Genomic DNA, 23,488 nt, shown 5'->3' with positions numbered 1-23,488 from the left:
AGGAAAACGCCCACATAACATCTCTTAATGGTGCCACACGCCAAGACTGCTGTCGCTGACATAAGAGATGAAGGATGTATGTGGGGAAGGAAACATGCTGACACAGTCTGACTTACAGGTAGAAAGAGGGTCTAATGAACCCACAGGGACACTCCAGTAAGGGAATCGGCAGGAATGGGGGAGGTGAGCTGGTGGATGAGAAAGCCATGCAGACACAGCCTGGAACCACACCCTAAAGGTGGGATACCAGCTTTCAACCGTGAGAGCAGCAGGCATGTGGAGAGGGACCTGGTAAAGTAGGGAACCCCGCAAATCAACATGTGGTGCATTGTATAGGGCCCATGGAGCAACATGGGATGACTCACTCGGGACTACACCTTGGCAGTGGGTTGCCTCAACTTCCGCCACGGTGTGGGAAGTGTATGGTAGTGGACCCGACGTAGAGCCTAACACTCTCAAGAGAGAGAAAAAAATGCTGACAACAATGTAGTATACAGCCACTGGAAGGTGTAGAGTGCCCGAGAGAAGCTCACTGGGGGGCGGAGCCAAAGTGTCCATGGGATGTCCCAGCCACCACTCTGATAGGGCGGTCAGTGACCCCTGGTGCGCGCACTGGAACACAATAGGCCGGCAGGAGAAGAGGGAGGGAGTCCTGAAAAAGCACACAGCCAGATGGGGAAGTGGGCGGAGCTCGTGCACGAATGTACAGGCCAAAGCCGCGGCCTAGATTTATAGTACCCCCGCTCTCCGGTCGCCCGAGCTAAGTGACGGACAGAAACTAAAGTAAAAAACGCCAGCCAGCGCTACTCTGCAGCCAGTATTGGGGGAAGGTGCCGGGTGGAGGTGCCACCCGACAATGAAAACTGCCGCGGGAGGAAGGGGAGATAACGAAAATGCCTGCCCCCTATAGAGGATCGGTGCAGGGAATTCAGCCGCGGTAGGTGCCAGCATCCCCGAGAGAACACCGCACAGCGCTGCGCAAGTGAGACCCCAGCTCCCTACAGTAAAATGCCGGTGGGCATGCATTAACCCCCTAAGGCTCCCCTGTACCCACGTGTTAACCCCTGCAGGACCCAGCAGAGAGGAAGCACAGCCCCACAGCAGAATAAAGAAAGGATCCTTGCCCGATCATTGGAAAGGGAAGTCGGGGGGGGGTTGGGGGGGGGGGGGGGGGGTTGGAGGAGAAAGGGGCATACTCACCTGAATTGCCAATACTCACATGCAGATGTCTTCAACCAGCTAGGTGTCACCTGCATCATGTCAGGCTGCAACAGCAAGACGAGCAGGGACTATGGGGGGGACCCGGACCCAAGGTACTACCCCTATTACTGGCAAGAAGGGGTTAACAGCACATACTATATGCCCTGTGCCCCATCATTGCGTAAGGGGAAACAGGAAGCTCCATGCTCCTGAACCCCCACCTGAAAACGGAAATTAAAAGGAATGAAAAAACTAACTAGACATCCCTAACTAAAACAAGAAAAAGACCAGGTCTGGAGAACTCCAGACCTATGTCTGCCTCCTACTGACACTAAGCTAAAACTGATTATCTCACTTCCAGTGGGTGGGTATATCCTGCCAGGGAGGAGACGAGTTTTATATATTTTTTTCCTTAGCGTCAGCGCCTCCTAGTGGCAAGAGCATATACCCATCAGTAACGGTGTCCCCCAATGAAGAGCGACCAAGAAATGTCCTTTACGTGTTGAAAGGGGCCTTACTGCCCTCTCCATTTGCTGAGCCTTAAAGGGGTACTCCACCTCTAGACATCTTAACCCCTATCCAAAGTATAGGAGATAGGAAGTTTAATTATGAGGGGTCCGGCTGCTGGGACCCCAGCAATCTGCAGCCCAGCACCCCAGGATTTTGAGCATTTATGTTCAGAACACCAGCTGTGCTTTGCTAGGCTGCAGGCAGCCATGGTCATCTGGCACTTAGCGGAGTTCGTTCTGTACATGTGGATTACAGGGTGCTGGGCTGGAGATCAAGGGGGTCCCCAGTGGCTGGACTCCCTGCGATCAGACATCTTATCCCCTATCCTTTGGATAGGTGGTAAGATGTCTTGGGGTGGAATACCTGTTTAACCTAAATAGTTGCAGGCTGCAGGGAGTGAGTGACACATCTCTAAGACCACTGAGGCCCCTGTAAGGATAATTAAGGAGCCTATTATTTTTAAATAAGAGACCTAGAAACTTTATTCCTGCCCTGACAGTTTTGAAAAGTGTCTAGAAAAATGGGAGGGGCTATCAGTAGTCCTAAAATGTCACATATACATTTTGGTAATTTATTTTTGGTCTTAGTGTCTTTTTTTGGGGTCTTAGTTTAACATGTTTGTTATTTTGATATATTTTGCCAACTTCATCTCACAGCACAACTGGTAAACATCCATCTGCAGCAGCGATAGTGAAGAAGGCCGATGTAAGCATTCTGGGACTCCGAATAGGAAATAAAGTATTATGGAGCCTGCTGTTTTATGTGTATTATTTTTTGTTTGCCAGAAGATGTGCATTTATTATGAACTATAGTCATAGTCTGCCTCCTATATACATTATATGCTGTATAATGTGTGATCAACATCACAATAAGGGGCTTATTCCTGACGTGAACCATATAATTGAATTGTTGTGTGAGAAATGGTGCACAAAACTACAAAGTGAGAGAGACAACAGAGGATTCACTTACAGAGCATCTATTTCCAGCAGCTCCACGAGAGCACGGGTCCACACTGCAGGTTGCCAAGGACCCTTTCTCCTGTGGATTTTGAGTTTCCAGGATGTTCATCAGTTTATTCTCCATTTCTTTGCCAAATTCTGTAACATACTGAGCGTATAGGAAATGTTTTGGTTACTTGCATCTTCCTAATAATTTTAAATTAGTTCTGATCTCAAAACTCAGAACCCATTAAATGGGTTTTACCACCAAGATTCACGCCTAACCCTTTGTTATTCCCCTAACTAAGCTTATTCTGTGTTCAGACCAATGTTGTTGCTCTTATCTTCACCCCAGCTGGGTGCCTGCATGACATGTGGGATACATATTCTCCTGTGCTGCAGTCAGAGTCAAAGAGGCAGGCTCTTCTCCATGTCCAGAGCTCTCTGCATTGTGTGTGCCAGGCCCTTCCCCTCATGTATGATTGACAGCTCTGGCAGTCTTCTGATTGGATACCAGTGCTGTCAGTCATACATGAGTCAGGTTCAGGGAAGAAAGGCCTGCATTTTGCAGCGGCAATAGCTGGGCCACTTTATTTAGCTTGGTCCTGCAAGTAGCATTATTGAGATCAAATGTACGTATCCAATCCCCTCCCTGATGACTTTATGGGATTGATTCCCTTTCATTTATGCTATGGCATTAGAGTATCTTCTGTGTTAATACAAATGTATATATTCCCCTATTCGTGTTGTAGAATGTTCCTCTTCACTTTCAGAAGACTGGTACCTCCACAGGGAGGCTTCTTCTCCCATATAGATTAATAAATGGCTCCAAGACGGGGGGATTCTGATCTGGTTTTCATACAGCAAATGAGGTCCATAGAAAACATGTACAGATAGAACTTACAGTGTATGCTCAGTATATCTGAAGAAGCGTGACATGTCAGTGTTTATTGGAAAATCTCTTAACCCCTTAAGGACCAGGCCAATTTTTTTTTATTTTTTTCATCTCGCCTGCAGGGATCCAGGGTAGACAAGTATGATTTTTTTTTTTTACTGCCTCACCAGCATAATGTAAAAAATATAATGCTGGAATATCCCTTTAATACCTTCTATGTGTTTCCTGCATCTTGCAAACAAATGTAAGTCCCTCAATGGCTATGATACATCAGGTTGATTATGTACCTGGTACATACAAGACCATATGGATTTTATAGGCTATCGTACACATCATGTGGGAACATTGTGTGTGCAGCCTTATGTGAAAAGGAAAAAGTATTTAATTTGCTTTAAATGGGCACTGTCAGATACAAAAACTTTTGATATGTTATAAAGCATGTATAACCAACAGGTTTTTGCAATTGCTTTCATTAGAAACATTTCTGTATTTCATACTGAAAAAGCCAGTCAAACAACTGCTTTCCCTGCCTGCTTGGACACATACTAGTCCTGCTGTGTCCATGCGTCATCACCTATGTCATGGACACACTTCCTTGATTGGCAGCTGTGAGTGCAGGGCTCATATCTGGAGGAAAAATCCTCCCACTGTCAGCTTGTGTCCCGCTACTGTCAGTGAGGACAAGCTGGGAGTTGTAGTTTTGCTAATGCTAGTGGAGGTGTGAGCAGACAGCATACTGAGGGAGGGGGCGGAGACCTGCACAGTGAGGCCACGCCCCCTCCCTTTGAGAGGAATTCAGACTAGTGAGCCAAATTAAAAGTGTAATAAAAAAATAAATAAAGGTGCTAGACACAAAAATTAGATGTACATGGTCAGGATTAGGTACTGAGTGATATATTAAAAAAAAAAATTTTGTTGTATCTGATGGGTATGCTTTAACAATAGTACAAATTTGGAACATGTCCTCTAAAGAAGATTGCAATGAAAGGGAAAAGGCCAAGATACTTCTGCGTCCTCTCAATTGTAATTTTGACTAACAATAAGATTGGAGATTTTACGTTCAAACAGAAAGCATGGTGCCGCTGTTCTGAACATGGCTGCTGATGGAGGGGCATGTGACCAGGAATATCTTCACATAGCACTTGCACTAGTTTCTTATGCACAGTGTTTTTCAAAGGAGGCCATTATGTTCAAGACAGATGCCAACACAAAGTGGCATACCCCTTTAAAGGGGTATTCCGGGCTGTAAAATTATTGTAGTTCAGAATAGTGTCTGTACCTGTGTTTGACGGCTGGTCTTGCAATTTTTAGCAGCATACAAGTTAAGTGTTGTCTAAGATTTTCCCAGGTTGCAGTGCGGTAGGAGATATCACATCACTAGTCAGGTGTTGAAAGGGAGCCTGTCTGTTTTAATAGGAGGAGCTACCGCTGGGTGAAAAGGAGATCATTCTCCACAGAGATGCAGGGAATTGTAGTTTCAAGCACAGCATGCATGCAAGGGTGCTTATCTGTGTTGCAATGGGTGGGGTGGCTGATGTGTGGGAGGGAAAAAGTCACCGTACACTTACAAACAAGTGATCCTAGGACTTGTAATTGGAGGGAGGGAACTCCAACAGGAAATAGCCATTTCACAAAAAGAAAGCAGTAGATTTTTGGTGGACTCACAACACAGCCATTTAGCTGTAAGACAAGCACGGATCTTTCCTAATGATGTCCATTACTGTCTGGCAGGTAAGTAGTAAAGTCACCTTATGTTGGATAACCCCTTTAAATCCCTACACATCACAATGAAATCTCTATCATACCAGGTTTTCACAGAATCTCCACCTTTAGTTACCTGTATGAACTGACGGAGTTTCTGGATAGCTTTCATTAGATGATGCTCTTTAGGATTTGCTGCAAAAAAGGACAGATCTCCAGCGTACAGTACAGGAACTCCATACGTGTACTCTGACCTCCAGCGTAGGTTAGCAGCAGCGATAAAGGTGCACGGTCTGGTGAGATCTTCCAGGGCTAGTTGTCCGAGATCTGTATAGAACTTCAGTGCCACAATATTACACCTCTCATCTGACAAATAAACCAGTGGGGCAGCACCTAAAAAGTTTAGTTTTTTTTTGTATTTAGATAAAAAATTGGTACATTTCAATACTTTAGTTCTTGCTATTTTTAAGGGATTTTTCATTTTACTAATGGGAATATTATTCGCAGAATATAATTGTGGAATGAATGAGAAGAAACATGAAGATTGCTGAGCGACTGAATTCATCTAACCAGGAGTCAGGTTTTCTGCTCTGCAGACAGAGGGACATTATCATTAAAGACTCAAAACCTAAACAACTCACTATACAGGCTTCTACTCTGGAATCAATAAGGATGGTGGGTTGGTGCAGGTGAACGATTTTTTGACACTTTTCATTTGTGTTTCCTACCTTGCCTGGAACCGCCTGGCCATTCCCCCGCAATTGTAGTTTTATTCTACGTGTATATCTTGTTGTAACTGGCACGGGTGGGGCTTCTGCGGGTTAACTGGCACTGATGTCAGCGCCGCTTATGAATATTCATCCCCCCTCCCTCCAGTTAGGAGCAGCGAAGAGAGGGATAACTGGTGGGAGGGGGGTATGAATATTCATAAGCGCCGCTGACGTCAGTGCAGAAGCCCCGCCCGTGCCAGTTACAGCAGGATATACACATAGAATAAAACTACAATTGCAGGCCAACGGCCGGGCGGATCCAGTCAAGGTAGGGCTCGTTGGAATCAGCGTCTCCCGCACTATCCATCAGTACCTGTGCATAGTGCAGGAGAAAATATCTGACAGTTTTCCTTTAAGGGTGGGTTTACAAATTGCGTTCTTGTTGCAGAATTTTCAGTTGCAGAATCTGTACTTAATTTCCCCACTAAAGTACAGCACAATGCCAGTGAGCTTTAGTCCATTCATTCTCCGTGATCTTATGGATCTGATAAATGCTGCAGATGTCCTATCTGCATTGTACTAAACATCTGCAACACAGAGTGACATCCACACCAAAATAAACAAAATCTGCATGTAACAAAATGTCATCTCAAAGTTTAGTCTGGATCCACGGGATCTATGTGATGTGTAAATGTCATCTAAACCCTTCACTATCTTGATTTTGGGCTACAAACTGGATGGCATGTCTAAAAGTTTTATATGCTATTCATTTTGTGTTTGCAAATGTTTTCTTGCGAGTGATACTGTATACAGTTTCCATCTGGCATGCAAACATGCAATGTTAGGAGAGTATTTACTCAGGCTGTTATATTTATGTGTGATTATACCTGGTTTTAGTTGTGTGTATATCACCACTCCCACCACATCCACTTCTCCATATGCAGCTGTGAAATGAGGCTCCAGGAACTGACTGAACTCTGTGACTTGTCTCTCGGTGTAGATCTGCTCGAGGACGTGCTGTAGAGGCTGATCATAAACATTCTCAGTGAGCATATGCAGTGAGGATATACCCCCCCTAGAAATGGCTCTCTCGCAGCTCCTCTCACCTGCAGCTGCTGGAACTGCGTCTTCTTGGTGGCTGTCAGCTGCACTGCACCAGTGTCTGATTTTCCTCTTGACTGGGAGGCTGCCAGCTGATAGATTCTGAACCTTCCTCCTTCCTTTAGCAGTGACACTACATCAGGTAATGGTCGCCATATATTTAACATGTAGGCTGTAAGAGGGATACAAAATATATAGCTCTCAATATTAAAGGGTCAACTTGAGTGCTCAAGGTTTTCGGTGCATTTCCTAATGGATTTCACAGGTCCTTTAACATCTGCACTATTTATGTATTTCTTTTTTACCCAATGTTACAACACAGAAAAGGAATAAATCAATATATTTTCTTTTACATTTTATAAATCCAAAAATCTTTATTACATGTGATTTTCGTTCTATTGGTTGCAGGAAGATTTGAAAAAAATAATAATAAATAAAATTTGTGATTCTGTAGGGTTCTCTGAAAGGGTCTTGTGTAAACATCAGCAGTTACCTGTTTTGTTCTTGGTTTAGAGCATGTAAGAAAATGCACAGTTGTTCTGAGCCATGGATGATGTGATCACGTGACTTGTGTATGGATGTGCTTGCAAGGATTCAGTCTGAGAGTTAGGATAAATAATTTTCTTATTCTTTAAAAAACCTTTTTTAAGTGAAGTGGATGAAATAAAAAATGCAATCTAGCAACGGGATTAATTAAAAAAATGTTTTTTTCACAATGCAGTAGAAATCATATGTTTCTGCAGATCAGTGTTCTGGTGTAACAGCAATACTGACATTGGAGACTTGGGGAAATTAACTAGGCCTCTAGATGCCATGTAAAGAACTAGGCATCATACAATCACTTTCTAGGGGGGGGGGGGGGGATTTGTAGTGTCAGGTGACAGAGGAGGCCCTTCTTGTCTATCGGCTTAGATGTCATAGCTACTATTAAATACAACATCTAAGTGTTCAAACATCCGACTGACAGGCATCTGTCATCTGTAATACAGAGCCATTCATGCAGCGGGCTCTGCTCCTGAACCAATTGTACACTCCCAACCTGACATATAAGCATATCAAATGCTGGGATGGGTTTAAACTAAACCGATTATAATAGATTATGTACAGCGCATTGCAATGTGCACATCCACCTATTGAGCTAAGTGCTCGTGGACACACATGCTCAGTCAACCTCCTCATAGTCAGGTCTCTGCCTAGAAGTATGAATCTTTAGGGTACGTTCACACGTACGCAGATTTGATGCACAGGATTTTCTGCTGCAGATTACAATGTAAACTAAATGACTGAGCACAGCTTCTAATCTGCAGTTACAAATCCTCATCAAATCTGTGCAGGATCCTGTACGTGTGATTGTAACCTTAACATGGCTACTTAGTATTAACAGTTTGTTTGTTTTTATTACATTTTACATGAAAAGTTGCCTGGAATCTCAAAAAAACTATAAAAATGAGTGAAAACAAACCTGAGGTAGAGTCATGGTCTTTGTAATCCACAATCCGTATTTTCCATACTGGAGTAACATCCCTTCGTGTAGTGCTGCCAGCTTCCTGTTCTGAGGATTCAATGGCTTTCCTGAATTCAGCCTGGATCTGAGCCTGCCTCGTGTCATTTAGTAACTGTCTGTGATGGTTCAAGGCCCTCAGCTGATCACTACTAAGGCAAGACTGTAAAAGAGTTAAGGAATCTTTCCGTCAAACTTAAAAGTCACATAATACCCGCTTATGGTGAATCTGGTCCCCAGAAGCTACAGCCACATCCTCTTTCAGAAGCAGCTCCTCACTGCTGTGTAGTGTGCCGAGTACTGGGAGGCAGGGTTAGGGCCATCAATAGAACTGGCCTCTCTCTCCCCTGCTTATTCTGCACTGAGCAGGCCATACAAGTCAATTACAGATAACCTTTTTACTCATTCTATTTGTAAAGGGGCAAATGCTGTAATTAGATTGTATGTGCAGATAGATAGACATATAGATTAGGGATCGACCGATTATCGGTATGGCCGATATTATCGGCCGATAATCACGATTTTGGGCATTATCGTTATCGGCAATTATCTTGCCGATAATGCCCCGCCCCCCGCACCGCACCGCGACCGCCACCCCCTCGACCCGTCGCACCGCACGCCCGACCCACCGCACCGCGTCGCACCCCCCCACCGTGATGCGGTATACCGGTATGGATTTTTCCCATACCGCTATACCGGTCGGGCCCCTCCCCCACCCTCTGAGTCAATAAAAAAATTAAACTTACCCGTAATGGGGGTGGTCCAGGCCATCCTTCCTTCATGTAGTGTCCGGGGGCGTTCCGGGTGGAGGGTGGTCCGGGCTGTCCTTCTTCTCCCACGGTCTTCTTCTCCACTCCGGGCAGGCTCCGGCCTAGTACGCTGCATAGACGCCGCTACGCCAGGTGCGTCGCTGCGCACGGGCGTCACTGTGCAGCGACGTCTATGCAGCGTACTAGGCCGGAGCCTGCCCGGAGTGGAGAAGATGACCGCCGGAGAAGAAGGACAGCCCGGACCGGACCACCCTCCACCCGGAACGCCCCCGGACACTACAGGAACGATGGATGGATGGCTCGAAGCACCCTGGCAGGTAGGGGAGAGAAGCGGGTGGTGGCGGCGGCGGTCTATGGCCCCGCAAAAGACACTGCAGATCATTGATTTAAAGCGCCCGCTTTAAATCAATGATCTGCAGCGGTGTCGCAGGGGGTTAAATAGCCGATAACTTATACCGGAATATCGGTATAAGTTATCGGCTATCGGCCCTAACCTGCACCGATTATCGGTATCGGCCCTAAAAAAACGATATCGGTCGATCCCTAATATAGATACAATGTATTTACCAGCAATTTCTCTACAAATAACATAAGGGTAATATATTAAAAAAAAAAAAATTCCAACAAAAAGACATTAGATCAGGCACTGTGATTTGAGCTGTGACACGTGTTTCACAAGGCTTAACCCCTATTTTGAACAATTCAAGGATCCAAAAGGAGAGGAGGCAGCACTCCAGTCCAGTTATAGAATTTTATTTACCCATAAGTATTTACAGAATCAGCAATGTTTCAAACCAACATATTTTGTACACTAACTTTTTATAGTGCTATATTCATTTCTAGTCCCTTCAAAATTTTTTACACTTATCCTCCTAGATGTATATGTTATGGTAACTCTTACTTCAAGGTAGCTCGGGTCGGGCTCATTCTGAAGGGCTTCGTAGAGTTCTGCACCATCCTGGAGAGCGCGGATTTGGGTTTCACTTAAAGACTGACGTCTTGGTCTTTTTTTCACAGCACAGACTACAAAAGAGTATATAACTGTATTAGCTACCTACATTTCCATACTCTAATAAATAGTATAATTTTATATATATATATATATATATATATATATATATATTCATGTTGTTTGGCTGTCATTTATTCTAAACCATACAAATTTGGCAAAATCAAGGCACCCAGCCTATCATGGATTCAAACAAAACTGGTCTTCGTACAAAAAATGATCACAGTTCTATTTTATTAACGATAAAAGCCCAGATTTATAAAACTGTGTGAGAGAAAGTGGAGAGATTTTTCCACAGCAGCCAATCACAGCCCAGTTAACAAGCTCTGGTAAAGTGAAACCTGAGCTGTGATTGGCTGCTGTGGAAAAATCACTCAATTTTTTTTCTCTCACACAGTTTTATAAATCAGGGCCAATATACCAAAATATATTTAAAGAAAATCTGTCAGCTAATATTTATGATATGAGCTGCAGACACTGTTAGGACGAGATATCAAACATACTTTTGATAATATTAATGGATATTTTCTATTTGAGCTTAAATAGAATCTGACACCCTGTTTACCCACACTCAAATATACTGGGTTATAGTGCGCGTGAAGAGCGAGGTCACTTCCTTAAATCCGTTCAATACAGAGTTCTGCTCTCTGTGCGATCGCTCGCTGCCTTCATCAGCATAATAATGTCGGGGGCAGGGGAAGATGGAGAATATGGAGTAGGCAGGGGAGCTGGGTAAGCTGACTCCCTGCCTTCAATGCGTGCTAGAGTGCAATGAAGATTACAGTGCCAGAATTAATTTAAGCAAGTGACCCCTCTTTGTTAAGCTGTTCATTCAGACTATAACCCAGTATATTAGGTTTAGTGCGGGTGAACAGGGTGTCAGAGGCGAGGCAATCTGCTTAAGGGCAAGGCTTTGGAGACAGGGCTTGGTACTCTAAGCTGTTTGGCCTCACCTCTGTGACACCTGCTGATTTTGACTATAATGGGTATAAATATACGCAGCAGCAAATATGCAGCAAAAGCCCACACGAGTGACCCTACCCTAACCTAAAAAGAGAAAATATCATGCACAAACACCCATAAACTATGGTCACTGCCTAGAAGCGGTTCCTTTGCTTATGGTAGAGACACGCTACAAGCCAAGTGGCTCTCATTCTGTCAGATGTGAGCCAACCTCATACTACCCAACCAGCTCTTCACTTGAATAGCTGCCAAGCATTAGCTGTTTTAACATTCTTACCTTGCTGCTTTTCACATTCCTCCTGAATCTTATCATATAAGGCTTCCAGACTCTTCTGTTGCTTGGCAGAATGTTTTTCTGCCTCTCTTTCTTCGGCACGTTCATTGCGAAATACATATGTCCCATTGCCCATTTTTTCCATCCACTGGGTAAAAAGACAGATATTTTACAACAATGAAAAAACAACAAGTTAACAAAGTATTGAACTGGGAGGGTGCAGGCGATGGAAACCCCATAGTGGGTCAGGATCCAAACAGGCTAATGCCCTCAAGTAGTGAAGAGAAACCGGCCAGCCCCACCCTGATCAGAGACCTATGACATCTATTGATTTGCTGTAAAACACCAATTTGAGACGTAAAGTGACTCAATGAGCATGTGTCAGTATAGGGTGAATGGCAATTGCTGCATATTATAGAGATACGAATGCCAGCAAGGCCTGAAAATCATCCAGGAAAGACTTGTTCAGCAATAGGACAGGAAAAGAAACAAAATGCACAGTGTGAGCAATCTGTATCTCTAGAGCAGTGGTCTCCAAACTTTGGACCTCCAGATATTGCACAAACCTCCAGCTGTTGCAAAACTACAACTCCCAGCATGCCCTTTGGGGGTTGTAGTTATGGAACAGCTGGAGGCACACTGTTTGCAAAACACTGAGAGCTTGTTACTTTACTCAGTGTTTCACAACCAGTGTGCCTCCAGCTTTTTTTTTTTGTAAAACTACAACTCCCAGCATGTACGGTCTATCAGTGCATTCTGGGAATTGTAGCTTGCAACAGCTGGAGGGGCACTGGTTGCAAAACACTGATTTAGGTAACAAACTCAGTGTTTTGCAACCAGTGTGCCTTCAGCTGTTGCAAAAAGCTACAACTCTTAGCATGCCCGGACACCCAAAGGGCATGCTGGGACTTGTAGTTATGCAACAGCTTGAGACATACTACTAAAACTCCCAGCATGCCCTTTGGTTGCCCGTGCATGCTGGGGGTTGTAGTTATGCAACAACTGAAGGCACACTGGTTGCAAAACACTGGGAGTTTATTACTTAACTCTGTTTCGCAACCAGTGTGCCTCCAGCTGTTGCAAAACTATAACTCCCATGTACGGTCTATCAGTACATGCTGGGAGTTGTAGTTTGCAACAGCTGGAGGCACACTGGTTGCAAAACACTGGGAGTTTATTACTTAACTCTGTTTCGCAACCAGTGTTCCTTCAGCTGTTGCAAAACTACAACTCTCAGCATACACTTACAGCCAAAGGGCATGCTGGGACTTGCAGTAGTGTGCCTCAAGCTGTTGCATAACTACAACCCCCAGTATGCACGGACAGCCAAAGGGCATGCTGGGAGTTGCAGTAGTGTGCCTCCAGCTGTTGCATAACTACAACTTCCAGCATGCCCTTTGGCTGCCCGTGCATGCTGGGGGCTGTAGTTATGCAACAGCTGGAGACACAAAAATGCCTAACTACATGCATAACTACAACCCCCAGCATGCCCAAACTACCAAAGGGCATGCTGGGAGTTGTAGTTGTGCCTTCTGCTGTTGCATAACAATAACTCCCAGCATGCCCTTGTGTGCATGTTGGGAGTTGTTGCTAAGCAACAGCAGGAGGCCAGCCTTACCTCCTGCTGCTGCACACTGACGATCCGCCTGCCTTCGCCGACTCCGCTCCTGGGGTCCCGATCCCGCCACCGATGCCGGGGATCGGGGGCCCCAGTCACAGGTACCCGCTCTCGCCCTCTGGAACAGGGGCGGAGTGGGTGCCTTTAGGGACATCTCCACTGCAGGCGTCCTGATTCATCAGCCGGTAACGGTCGACGAATCAGGACGAACGTTGAGGGGGCACCAGTGCCACCTCACTTCTGTTGCTAAAGGATGATAGGTGCCGTCTTGGACGGCACCTATCATCCTTTTTTTCCGGGTCACCAGGGACCCGATTGACTCAGAATTGCCGCAAATCGATGATCTGAATTGATCGGGTCTCAGGACCCCCCCAGGCGTTGTCACGGGATGCCTGTTGAATGATTTCAGCAGGCATCCCGGTTCGGTCCCTGGCCGGCGAGCAGCAGGGACCGGAAATATTCAGGGCATACAGGTACGCCCTGAGTCCTTAAGGATCGGGGATGCAGGGCGTATGCATACGCCCTGCGTCACCAAGAGGTTGAAACCACTCACTTTATTAATTCTTATTAAAATATCAAAACACTCTAAAGCATAAACCACCGACCGCCATCAATTATTCACCGTATTTCCACACAATTCAAAAATGTTTGCATTCATTTCATGCACAATTGCAGGTATCGGATAATACGGTCCTTATTTATATATTTTTATGAGCAATAGCCCATACCTCTAGCCATTAGCTCCGATACATGCAATTGTGCACGAAATGAATTTTTTTTTATTAATATTTTTTGAATAGTGTGGAAATACAGTGAATAATTGATGGCGGCCGATGGTTTATGATTTTGAGTGTTTTGATATTTTAATAAGAATTAATAAAATGAGTGGTTTTCAGTCTCTATAATATTTCAGTATTTATTGTAGTACAAGACCAATTGGAACTGTGTGGAATCACAGATACGCTTAATACACAATATTAGAAGTATATCTGGATATAGTCTTGTTTACAGTGCAGACAGGCTAAAAAGGTGCATATTTAGTGAGCAAAGAGCTTTGTACATAGACTACTAAGGATTTGTTAGACAGCAGGGGTAGGCTTAGATAGGAAGCTAGTGTATTGTGGCTGCATTCCTGTGTTTCCATCAAGCTATAAATAGCAATATAAAACAATAAGAAAGTTCAGGACAGTTTATACCTGCATGGGGTAAATTCTTTGTATAAGTACATCAACACATCCCACCATGCCACCATCAGCCAAGAGGGAGGACAGGTGGAGGCAGAAAGGTCTGGGATCATGAAAGTATCCAAGTCTGACATACCAGCGAGCAGGCCGAGTGCTGTTTCCTGCAATCTGGGGGGAAAAAAATAAAAAATCTCCTGTCATGTTTTACAATCTGAGCAAGCATTATTTTCTTCTTTAATGGTGTTGTCAGCATCGTTTTTTTCCATTATTCCATCATTTTTGCTCACACCAAATAAGTAATTTACTTTCACTCTTGAAAATGTGCATGTCCTTCTCTATGCCAGGGAATTACATGACCTGAGAGGTCATTATCTCTTCTGCTCAGTGATGTCCCATATACCTAGCTTAGGGTTTGCCCAGTAAATAGCATGCCACTGAACAGAAGACTTGATGATTTTACAAAGCAAAAAACTAGCACAGAGTAAGTAAATTACATATGTAATGCGAGCAATGCCTTTAGCAATGTCTATTTGCTTCCCCAATCTCAAAAAAACAGCAATGTAGAAACATATACAATACATTTTGTTTGTCTGGCCATTGGCTTTAGTTTTAACAAATTAAATCAGTGCTTTAAAAATTTTAAGATTACAAAATGATGTATTAGATAAGCTTTACACACTTTTCCTTCAGTGTTTTACAATATATAAATGCATGTATAAAAAACGGCATGCATTTCAAAATTTTTATTGGCCTTTTTACAAACATTCTTTACCTTGTGACATTTTGTATTGGTGTTTTTCTCTAGTATCTTTGAAGCCCTATAGCAGGCATAGGCAGCCTTCGGCACTGCAGATGTTTTAGAGTACATCTCCCTTGATGCTTTGGCAGCATTTTGGCTGTAGGAGCATGAAGAGAGATGTAGTGCATAACATCTGCAATGCTGAAGGTTGCCTACCCCTGCCCTATAGCAATGTTCTTCAATCTGTGGCTCTCCAACTGTTGCAAAACTACAACTACCACCATGCCCTAACCTGGGGACCTTCATACTGTATGTCGCTTTGCTGCCATTATAGCCTAATGGCAACCTTTGATCAAGTCACCCAGCAAATGTGGTGTAAGGAGGAGCCCACTTGCTCTAAATGCTCAGACGCACAACTGTTTAGGTGTGCAAGGAACTGTAGCTCGCCCCCTTCACTTGAATGTAGAATCCCCACTCAGCAGCAAACTGGCTTTAGAAGGGTCAAAGCCGCAGCATTACATAACACTGAAGCCTCTTTAGTTTTGAAATTGGTGAGGATCCCAAAGATCCTTTAACCCCTTAAGGACGCAGCCCTTTTTCACCTTAAGGACTGAGCCCTTTTCCGCATTTCTGACCACTGTTGCTTTACGAATTAATAACTCGAAAACGCTTTTACCGAATATTCTGATTCTGAGACTGTTTTTTCGTGACATATTCTACTTTATGTTGGTGGTAAATTTTTGGCGTTACTTGCATCCTTTTTTGGTGAAAAATCCCAAAATTTCATGAAAATTTAGAAAATTTAGCATTTTTCTAACTTTTAAGCTCTCAGCTTGTAAGGAAAAAGAAGATTTTTTAGACTTAGCGTAAAATCACTTTCTTGAAGGATCTATTGGGGGACACAGACTCTGGGTATATGCTGCTGCCTCTAGGAGGCATGACACTATGGTAACCAAAAAGTCGGCTCCTCCCACCAGGATATACCCGCCTCCAGGCCACTGAGCAATTCAATTTAGTCTCAGAGCAATAGGAGGAGACCGACAGGTCAAAGGAAAAAAAAACATTAACTGTCTGAGAACCAGAAGAAACAATAACTGAACACTCCCTCGGACAGATAACCGAAAAGGAACCCCAGAAAAAGGGCGGGAGCTGTGTCCCCCACCAGATCCTTCGAGAAAGAGATTTTACGATAAGTCTAAAAAATCTCCTTTTCTCTATCGGCTCCATTGGGGGACACAGACTCTGGGACGTACCAAAGCCGTCCCTTGGGTGGGCAAAGAAAAAAGGTCAGGCAGTCGGCTGTACCACCGCCGCCTGCAACACCTTACGGCCCAGACTAGCATCAGCTGATGCAAAAGTATGAACCTGGTAGAATCTAGAAAAGTGTGCAAAGACGACTAGGTAGCCGCTTTACAGATCTGCGAGGCCGAGGCCTTGTTTCGGAGAGCCCAGGATGCTCCCACAGAGCGGGTGGAATGAGCCAAAACCCTGAAGGGTGGGGGGTGGCCCTCCCCTTGCAGCGGTAAGCTTCGAAATAGCACATCGGATCCACCGAGAAATGGTGGCCTTAGAAGCAGGCTGAGAAGGAGCAGGACAAAAGGACGGAAGGACGATGTCCTCGTTGAGATGAAAAGCCGAAACGTCTTTAGGCAAGAAAGACGGATCTGGTCGGAAAACAACCTTGTCCTGATGAACTATCAGGAAAGGGAACGGCAGGAGAGAGCTGCCAGTTCAGATACTCTCCTAATGGAGGTAATGGCTATAAGAAAAGCCACCTTCCAGGATAGGAGGCGAAGGGGAACCTCCCTAAAAGGCTCAAAAGGTGCGTCCTGGAGAGCGCCTAGAACTAAGTTCAAGTCCCAAGGGGGAGAAGGGGACCGGTAAGGGGGGGGGGGGGCAGCATGTGCCACGCCCTGAAGGAAGGTCCGGACATGCGAATTGGAAGCCAGAGGATGCTGAAAGAGAATGGAAAGGGTGGAAACCTGACCCTTAATGGAACTGAGAGCCAGCCCTTGTTCCAACCCCGACTGCAAAAAGGAGAGGAGACGGGGAACGGAAAAGGTAACTGGAGAAAAAGTCTGAGCTTCGCACCAACGAAAGTAAGCCCGCCAGGTACGGTGATAAATTTTTGCAGAGGAGGGCTTGCGAGCCCTGAACATGGTGCGAATTACCTGGGAAGAGAATACGCGGGCCCTTAGAACCGCGGTCTCAACCGCCATGCCGTCAAATGCAGCGACTGTAAATTGGGGTGGCAAAGGGGACCCTGTGACAGTAGGTCTGGACGAAGTGAAAGACGGAACGGGACCTCGTCCAGAAGCCAGACCACGTCGGCGTACCATGCCCTTCGAGGCCAGTCTGGAGCCACCAGAGTGGCGGGGACTCCTTCCGTCTTGAGCTTCCTCAGAACCCTGGGAAAGGAGGGGGAGAGGAGGGACCAGGTAGGGCAGTATGAAGCCCGACCACGGAATTACTAGGGCATCCACGGCTAGAGCCAGGGGGTCCCTGGACTTTGACACAAACGTCGGAATCTTTCGGTTGTGTTGAGACACGAAGAGGTCCAGGTCTGGGGACCCCCAGAGGTTGCAGATCTGCGCGAACAACTCCGGAAGAAGAGACCACTCTCCGGGGTTGGCTGAGGACCGACTGAGGAAATCTGCTTCCCAGTTGGGCACTCCCGGAATGTGAATCACCAAAATGGCTGGAACTACTTGTTCCGCCCAAAGGAGGATCTTTGACACCTCGGACATGGCCGCTGAGCTGTGAGTGCCGCCCTGCTGATTGATGTACGCCACAGCCGTGGCGTCATCCGACTGGACACGGACAGGGTGGCCCTGAAGCAGGGACTCCCAATGCTTCAGACAAAGATAAATCGCCCTCAGTTCCAAAATGTTTATGGAAGGAAGGGCTTCTTGGGGAGGCCAGAGGCCTTGAACCGTCTGATCCCTGAAAACACCCCCCCAGCCCGACAGGCTGGCATCCGTTGTGACCAACTGCCAGTGGAGGGGGAGGAACAAACGCCCCTGAAGAAGAAGGGGGGAGCGGAGCCACCAGCGTAGAGACCGACGGGTCCGGAGAGGGAGAACAATCTTGCGATCGAGAGAGAGAGAGGGGACCTGTCCCATCGTGCAAGAATCGCCAGCTGAAGAGGACGGTAATGAAACTGGGCAAAGGGCACGGCCTCCATGGCTGCCACCATCCGACCCAGGACTTCCATGCAATAACGGATGGCAAACGGTGATGGTATCCGGAGGGAGCGGACTCCCAACAAAAGGGCCAGACGTTTGTCCGGCGGAAAGCGAATCCGAGCTGAGGCTGAGTTGAACTGAAGCCCCAAAAAGACCAGAGACTGGGTGGGGGAGAGAACTGTCTTGTCTCGGTTCACCATCCACCCGAAGCGACATAAGGTCTGAAGAGTGAGACTCACATTCTCCAGGGCCTAGGCTCTGGTGGGGGCTTTGATGAGGAGGTCGTCCAAGTAGGGTATCACTGAGACCCCTCTTGACCGCAACAGAGCTACCACAGGCGTCAAAGTCTTGGTAAAGACTCGTGGCACTGTGGCCAGACCGAAGGGGAGAGCCACAAATTGATAATGACCTTCCTGAACCGCAAAGCGGAGGTACCACTGGTGGCCGGGAAAAATTGGAATGTGGAGGTAGGCATCCTTGATGTCCACCGAGGAAAGAAACTCCCCTTGATCCATAGATGCCACCACCGAACGGAGAGATTCCATTCGGAAATGGCGGAGAAGAAGATGTTGGTTGAGACGTTTGAGATCCAGGATTGGCAGCACAGAACAGTTTTTCTTGGGAACCACAAAAAGATCGGAATAAATACTCCGAAAGCGTTCCCTTGAAGGAACTGGGACAATGACACCCTGGACGAGAAGGGACTGAAGAGCCTCCCAAAATCCCCTCGAAAGCGAGGGAGATCGGGGAGCACGGGACTGGAAAAAACGATCCCTCGGAAGGGAGGCAAATTCTATCCGATATCCGTTGGATACCACGTCCCTGACCAAGGAGTCCAGAATGTGCGTGGTCCAAACATCTCGAAAAAGCAAGAGGCGACCTCCCACCCGAGAAAAAGCTGCAGGTGGGGGTGTCCCTTCATGCAGAAGTGGGTTTGCCGTTGCCCGATTTGGCTGCAAAACGGTCGGTGCGGTATGTGTCCGACTTCCACGAGGGACGCGCCTTGAAAAAGGGGACCTTCTTGTCCCGTGGAGGCGCCTGGCTGGACCCTTTAGAAGGGCCAGACCTCCGAAAGGAAGAAGACTTCCTGCGGAAGGAAGTACTAGACTTATTTTGAGGTAATAAAGAGCTCTTGCCCCCTGTCGCCTCAGAGATAATCTCATCCAGGTGCTTGCCAAAAAGTCGAGAACCAGTAAAAGGAATCTTGGTGAGAGACTTCTTAGATGCAGCGTCCGCATTCCAAGTTTTAAGCCAAATGGAACGACGGAGGGAAACCGGAGGATCCAGCCTTTGGCTGTCTGGGCATGCTGGGAGTTGCAGTTTGGCACCCACTAGGAAGGGCAGCAGTAAATATCGCTTACTGCCCCCTTCCTTTGCCTACCTGAGCCGGGATCTCCCCTGATGTCTCCGGTGATCAGAGGTCCCCACGCATCTTCTTTGCAGGTACCGGCCTCCATCTTCTCCCCCTGTTCTGCCTGACATCCAGGGGTGGGCAGAACGGGGGGTTGCCATGGCAACCCACTGTCCTGCGCTGCCATTGGTCAGAATCAGTTCTGACCAATGGCAGGGGATAGGAGGAGATCGCAGCACTGCGACCTCGCTCTTAGCCCTCAGGATGATCGGGGCTGTCAATGACCGCTCCGATCATCCCTATTTTCCGGGTGATCGGGTCACCAGAGACCCGATCAGCCCGGAATAGCAGAAAATCGCATGTCTGAATTGACACACGATTTTCTCCGATCGCCGACATGGGGGGGGGGGGGGGGTCTCAGGACCCCCCTCGGCGATTATTTCAGCAGGCATCCCGGTCAGGTCCCCAACCGGCTAGCGGCGGGGACCGGAATTCCCATGGGCGTATGCATACACCCCACGTCCTTAAGGACTCGGGATGCAGGGTGTGTGCATAAGCCCGGCGTCCTGAAAAGGTTAATGAGGTTGTTATACCCTTTCATAAGAACACTCACTGTTATGCCTATTGCAGATCTTGAGAGAAGGTGCAAGATTCAGATTGCCTATTTGATATTAGTTTTCCCCAAGTGTCCCGTGAAAAAGAGGAATACTTACAGTAACAGAAAAAAAATAATCCCCAGTCTGGCCTAATAAATTATTTAAGACACGCATGTTCTACTACCTTTAGCATAAGAGACTCTGGAGCTTCAAGGGGTGTGCATGCATCTTCGGAGCCCACCAGTTCTGCCCCATGTACCATTATCTTCTGGCCTATGAACATGCGTCCATTCTTTAGCAAAGATGTGAGTGCAGGATCCAGAAGGGCCTTGATACCATACCAGCCATCAGTCACTTCAATGACAGCAGATGTCTGCTTTGTATCATTGGCTTCACCATTTCCTAGTGTTAAGATTTTAGAAATGCACAGAACTAGCGTCTTAGCCGATGTGTCATCTCTCTCCATTATCTTTCTGACAGCGGATCGTTGGCATTTATCAATTTCAACATCATATCTGAAAAGAAGACAATTTGTTTTTACTAGTAAATGCTGTGATAACATCACTTTCCAGCCTTATTGCTCATTCTGGTGTCTGAGATATTAAGCTTCCATAAAGGTGAATGTTTGCAGTCTGCCAATAACAATCTGCTCACAATGTAAAAGCGAAAAGCATTCCCATATACAAAAGGCCTAACCCTTTCTCAATAGACTGTATTAAACCAGGAAGATCTGAAGTTGTATATACATGGAAAGATATTAATATAATTAATCTTATAATATAATAATATACCTGTATTTGAGCTGTAAGAGAACCCTATCTGGTGTCAAGCACCTGCCAGCAAAGCTCATAGGAAACATCACTTCCATGGCCGATAGTTTCCACACAATCCATCTGTAGTGGTTGTACACCCATTCTGGACTGATCAGCTTAGGATCCACTCCTGGAGTGTCACACAGGGCTCTGTAAGGCAATGGACTTTCATGAATATAGTGATTTTTTTTTTGTCCTAATGGTCTTAAGGCTAGGTTCACATCTACATTGCTTATTCCATTTATCTGGTCCATTACTGAAGCAGATAAACTTAAAGAGTTGGTGGATCCATAGCACGCCAGACACCAATGGTGCCTGAGGATCCCCTTGACTTAATGGGCCCATCAATTGACTGGACAAAAAAAAAATTGTATTTTTGACAGAAATTGGGACCGAGACACCTAAAGAAGCCTTAGATGCAGATGTGAACCCCGCCATAGCTATGCATGATAATATTGTCTATACATGTCAATAAAAGCTTTCTATTGGTATGTAATAAATATTTGTATAAACATTCCTTTATAATGTCTGCCCCTGACAATTATAAAGAGGAGAGGGGCTACATAAATTCTGCTTATGCAATCCATCACAGATCACATTTTCATACAGTTCCTTCTCCTGAGTCAGCCACTTACTGACTGATATGTAGTTCTTCAGGAACTGCAATATTTTTTATATTGTACTGTACTTAAAGCTGTTGCAGATCATAGAACACAACTTACAAGTAAAATAAATGAGTGTTTAACCTATTGGGGACGGAGGGCGTACATGTACGCCTTATGCCCACTCCCTTTCTATAACGCGGGGCCACGCTGTGGCCCCAAGTTATAGTGGGTCGGACCCGGCCTCTAACAACGACCGGGACCCGTGGCTAATAGCACGCGGCACTGATCGCGGTGCCCCACGCTATTAACACTTTAGACGCGACGTTCAAAGTTGAAAGCCGCGTCTAAAATTAAAGTAAACTGCTCCCGGCTAGCTTAGTGGGCTGTTCGGGATCGCGGCGGCAAAATCGCGGCATCGCAAACAGCTGTAGGACAGCAGGAGGGTCCCCTACCTTCCTCCACGCTGTCCGATCGCTAAATGGCTGCTCAGTGCCTGAGATCCAGCCACGAGCATTCAAGCGGCAGAATCATTGATCAATGGTTTCCTATGAGAAACCATTGATCAATGTTAAAGATCAGTGTGTGCGCACGCTACTCGACAAACATCTTGACGCCTTTCCTCTGACGGTCAGGGATCGTTGGGTGGGGGAGGTTGGACCCATTTCTGATGAGCAGTGGAGTGAGTAGCTGGAAACTGTACCTCTCTTGTCCTTGAGTGAGCCGCTTCGTCTCTCTCAACTATTCCATATACATAGGGTCTCGTTAAAATAGGTTGGCGTGCTGATGCTTCCTGTCCCCGATGCTCCGCTGATAATGCTGATCTCCTTCATATGTTTTGGGTTTGCAGAGAGTTGGAGGAGTTTTGGAGGGGTGTAGTGGCAATCATACTTAGGGCCTACTCAGCGACTGTCCCCTTGACTCCTGCTGCTTGTGTGTTGGGGTGCATAGCTGGTACTCAGGAGGATGGCAGTTCCCTCTTGGGTGTGCAGCGTATCTTGTACCAGGCGTGCAAACTGATTGCATCACACTGGACGCACTCAGCCCCTCCGACACAGCAGGAGTTCCTGAATAGGATGAATGCCATTATTAGACTTGAACGGGGGGTATATTTGAAGAGGAATGCCATGGCTAAGTTTGAGCGGATCTGGGGACCATGGCTAGACACTGCGGGACTACCCTCCCAGCTCCTTCTGCGGTTGTGTAGGGGCCCCATGCAGGTCTTCTCCTCCGCTGGTAATAGATAAATTCCTTTATGCCAGGGTTGCTCCTTTACCAGGATTTATTATTTGGGGTTTACTCGTACATTGGTGTACCTGAGGCTATAGATGTGCATCTGACTCCCTCTCCTCTGTGTGGTGTAAGTCTCTCCCTTTTTCCTTCTGGCCTCTCTTCTTGTCTCTCTTTTTGTAGTCTGGCTTCATGGGATTGTCTCCTTACCTGTATTGTCTATTTCAAAATGTGTTGCTATTTCTCCTAAACTGACTGGTGCCTCCCGACTTTGTCCTTACTTTTATAAGCTCCTTATCTTGGTTGGCTGGTCGGGCGGTACATCAGGGGACTGCTGTTATTTTTGACTGCACTGTTTATTATGGGGATATCTTCCCCTTTTTGTTTGGTTTTTGTGCTCATGTATTTTTTATTCCCCCCTTTTTGTTTTCTCCCCCCTTTTTAAAAAAAAATTTTTTTGTGAGAGTCACGTGTGCAGAATTCAATATCACCAATATATGTATAATGCTACTGAAGACTCAGGATGACTACTATCGCTATTGCAATTTCTTTACTTGGCTGGGTCGCTCTGCCAATTGTGCGGCCTCTGTGGAATGTGA

General features: G+C 46.1%; 1 protein-coding gene across 3 annotated transcripts in view; it reads right to left on the bottom strand.

The window, feature by feature from the left end:
* Nucleotides 1-23,488, bottom strand: part of BRCA2 (BRCA2 DNA repair associated) — a 101,713-nt gene that overhangs the window by 5,641 nt on the left and 72,584 nt on the right. For all 3 annotated transcript variants that reach the window (XM_056561886.1, XM_056561887.1, XM_056561888.1), the window contains 10 exons: nt 21,037-21,207; nt 20,430-20,760; nt 14,387-14,542; nt 11,576-11,720; nt 10,228-10,349; nt 8,518-8,719; nt 7,061-7,227; nt 6,842-6,980; nt 5,381-5,637; nt 2,680-2,817 (listed from right to left, as the gene is read on the bottom strand). In XM_056561886.1, coding sequence (XP_056417861.1) covers nt 2,680-2,817; nt 5,381-5,637; nt 6,842-6,980; nt 7,061-7,227; nt 8,518-8,719; nt 10,228-10,349; nt 11,576-11,720; nt 14,387-14,542; nt 20,430-20,760; nt 21,037-21,207 — 1,828 coding nt within the window. The remainder of the gene's footprint in view (nt 1-2,679; nt 2,818-5,380; nt 5,638-6,841; nt 6,981-7,060; nt 7,228-8,517; nt 8,720-10,227; nt 10,350-11,575; nt 11,721-14,386; nt 14,543-20,429; nt 20,761-21,036; nt 21,208-23,488) is intronic.

This window comes from Hyla sarda, chromosome 2 (assembly GCF_029499605.1).
Source record: "Hyla sarda isolate aHylSar1 chromosome 2, aHylSar1.hap1, whole genome shotgun sequence".
Taxonomy (NCBI): domain Eukaryota; kingdom Metazoa; phylum Chordata; class Amphibia; order Anura; family Hylidae; genus Hyla; species Hyla sarda.
Note: the sequence above shows the minus strand (reverse complement) of the source record. Positions and strands in the feature narration are given on the sequence as shown.